Raw genomic sequence first — 2500 nt, 5'->3', positions numbered from 1 at the left:
AAATGAAAACGCTATCCGTGTTCCCTATTTTTGTTGCCATTTGTCAAATTGTTGCTAAAACGAAGTCTCAACAATGTCCTGCATTTGAATCTGAGGAGTCCATCTTGGGATGGATGTTGCAAGGACACATCTATCAAACAATGATGGCCAATATTGGACTTCATTGCCTTTCGGCCTGCCTCAAGGATGATCGATGCCAAAGCTTCAACTTTGTGATGTCTCTCCATATGTGCGAATTCAGTGATCGCACCAAGGAAGCCAGACCTGAGGATTTTATTCCTGATGCAGACAGATATTACTTCAGAAAATACATGAACAGAGGTAAGTGGAAATTAACAACGTTTGTTACATGCAAAAGACCTCTAAACCAGAGTAATAAAGAAATAATACTAGTTTATTACTTTCAGCCCCAGTTGGCTCCATCTCTGAACTAGCTGCCGAGTCCTGCAAGGAAATTAGGATGAGTGAAGGAAGATCACCCAACGGCAAATACTGGATGTCTTCAATAAAACCAGGGATTCCAGTACTTGCATTTTGCGATATGAAAACCGAAGGTAAGAATTCAATCTTCTTTCATCTTTTTTTCCGTCTCATTTACCTCCATATTTACATTTTCATCTTCATCACCATCTCGTCCCCACCTTCATTTTTACTTAGATCTACTTCTTGAGCCTCACCCAATCGTCTTCTTCATCTTTATCTACATCTTCATGACTTTTATATTTTTATCTTGATCTATTTCCATGTTCATCTGCATCCTTGTCTCCCTTATCTTTTTAACTTTGTTTTTCTTCCATTAACCTCATTCATATCCCTTATACTCCTGCAATCCCTTTGACTGTGTCGTTCTCCACCACTTTCTATTCTTCACGTTTTCCTTGGTTCCTTTTAACCAAAAATAAAAGAAGAGGGGGAGGGGAGGGGGAGGGGTTGTTAATTAGGGAGATCGAAAACAGTGCTAATCGCTGTTTTTAAGTTGCTTCTTTTTGTTGTAGATGTTGATGAATGCACTGCTTCTTCACCTGTGTGTCATGTAAATGCTACATGCAACAACACTGTTGGTTCCTACCGGTGCACGTGTTATCCCGGATATGCTGGGGATGGAAAAACTTGCAGAGGTAATTTAAAGACCACCGTATCTAAAAATAAGAAGAGCCGGAGTAAATTTGAACGAAAATCATGGAGTAAGGGTTACAGTCAATGATTTGAATATTACGTCATTATAAAATAAACACAACGAAAGGCCAGAAATACATTTTTCGGGGATTTGTCAGCACAATAGCTATCCGGGGTTGGAATATCCTACACAATTGGATCTTTCAATTCACATTCTAAATTCTTAGATCCTTGTTGATTATTGTGCATGTTACAGAGAATGAACTTAGCCTAGCATGTCATTCATTTCCTACACATATTTATCAATAATTGTCAATCTGTCCATAAATGTCTGTAAAAAATGTTATTATCAGCTATGTAACTTATCGCTTATCGGGAAGTATGTTAGTCAAGACGCAGTAGAAACACCGGTCCATGCTTTTATCAGAAATGCTAGCCGCACAGATCACTGCAATTCCGTATGATCTTCGATGTTGAAATAAACTACTCTGTCTGGCTTCCCAGTTCCGAATCGAGTTCCGAATCGAAAGTTCGGAATCCAGTTTCCAATCGAGTTCAAGATAATTCTACTTACCTTCAAAGGTCTTCATGAATTCGGCCCCAAATACACATGCATTTTATAATTTCAAAGCCTAAATCCAAGTACAGTTTTAGATCGAACAGTAAGTTCTCTCTGCAACCTCCGAATACTTAATTAATAGTAAACGATTCAGCGTGCACTATCGAGTTACAGTTGCACTCAGGAGGTTGCTAAGAACGAAAGAACAAAAAAGAGTCAACGAGGCGACACCCGAAAAAAACTCTAGCTTTTTAAATGCTTAGCAAACCTCCCAAGTGCAGTTAGAACTCGATAGTACACGCTGAACTGTTTGCTATTTGTTTTATAACATAACCAAAACATCTTGTGACAGTTTTTGATATCCTTTGTCTTCTTAATTTGAATGTCTCTCGTTCACTAACTGGTCGAGCTGGCTTTCACATAGGCTTACAAATCGCATTTTCGGTGGGTCGGGTAAAATAGTTTTACCCACGAGCTGAGCTGGTTAAAAAGTGACATTTCTAAGCCCTTTAATCCTGAAGGTGCGATGACATTTCAGCATTTTTAGCGGTACACTGGTCGGTTATTATTGCAGTTTGAGGAAAAGCCGGCGCACGCGTCACTGTTCATTCACCTATAGCTTTTTACAAATATTGCTGATTAATTATCTTTGAAAAATGCATGGTAACCCCCAATTTTCTTTTTGGATTTCAATAATACTTGTTAAGATCTTCTTTTTTCCGTATATTCATAAGCCGGAAAAAAAGTCCTTTGACTAGTATGCATGGGTACTTGAGACTAAGTTGCATTGTGCTTTTAATTTCGTTACCGATGTAAATGAGTGTA

The 2500-nt window shown here is 38.5% G+C and overlaps 1 protein-coding gene and 1 pseudogene across 2 annotated transcripts in view; both read left to right on the top strand.

Annotated features, from left to right (window-relative positions):
• The window catches only part of LOC138032734 (uncharacterized transmembrane protein DDB_G0289901-like), a 549011-nt pseudogene that overhangs the window by 34211 nt on the left and 512300 nt on the right, over window positions 1-2500 (top strand).
• LOC138032738 (versican core protein-like) overlaps window positions 1-2500 on the top strand; it is an 11553-nt gene that overhangs the window by 122 nt on the left and 8931 nt on the right. For both annotated transcript variants that reach the window (XM_068880447.1, XM_068880446.1), the window contains exons 1-3: window positions 1-321; window positions 408-554; window positions 996-1118. The exon at window positions 1-321 is cut by the window's left edge. In XM_068880447.1, the coding sequence (XP_068736548.1) occupies window positions 3-321; window positions 408-554; window positions 996-1118 (589 nt within the window). In that variant the 5' untranslated portion in view covers window positions 1-2. The remainder of the gene's footprint in view (window positions 322-407; window positions 555-995; window positions 1119-2500) is intronic.

Source organism: Montipora capricornis, chromosome 14 (genome assembly GCF_036669925.1).
Source record: "Montipora capricornis isolate CH-2021 chromosome 14, ASM3666992v2, whole genome shotgun sequence".
Taxonomy (NCBI): Eukaryota; Metazoa; Cnidaria; class Anthozoa; order Scleractinia; family Acroporidae; genus Montipora; species Montipora capricornis.
The sequence above is the reverse complement of the archived record's forward strand: the minus strand, read 5'-3'. Positions and strand labels throughout refer to the sequence as shown.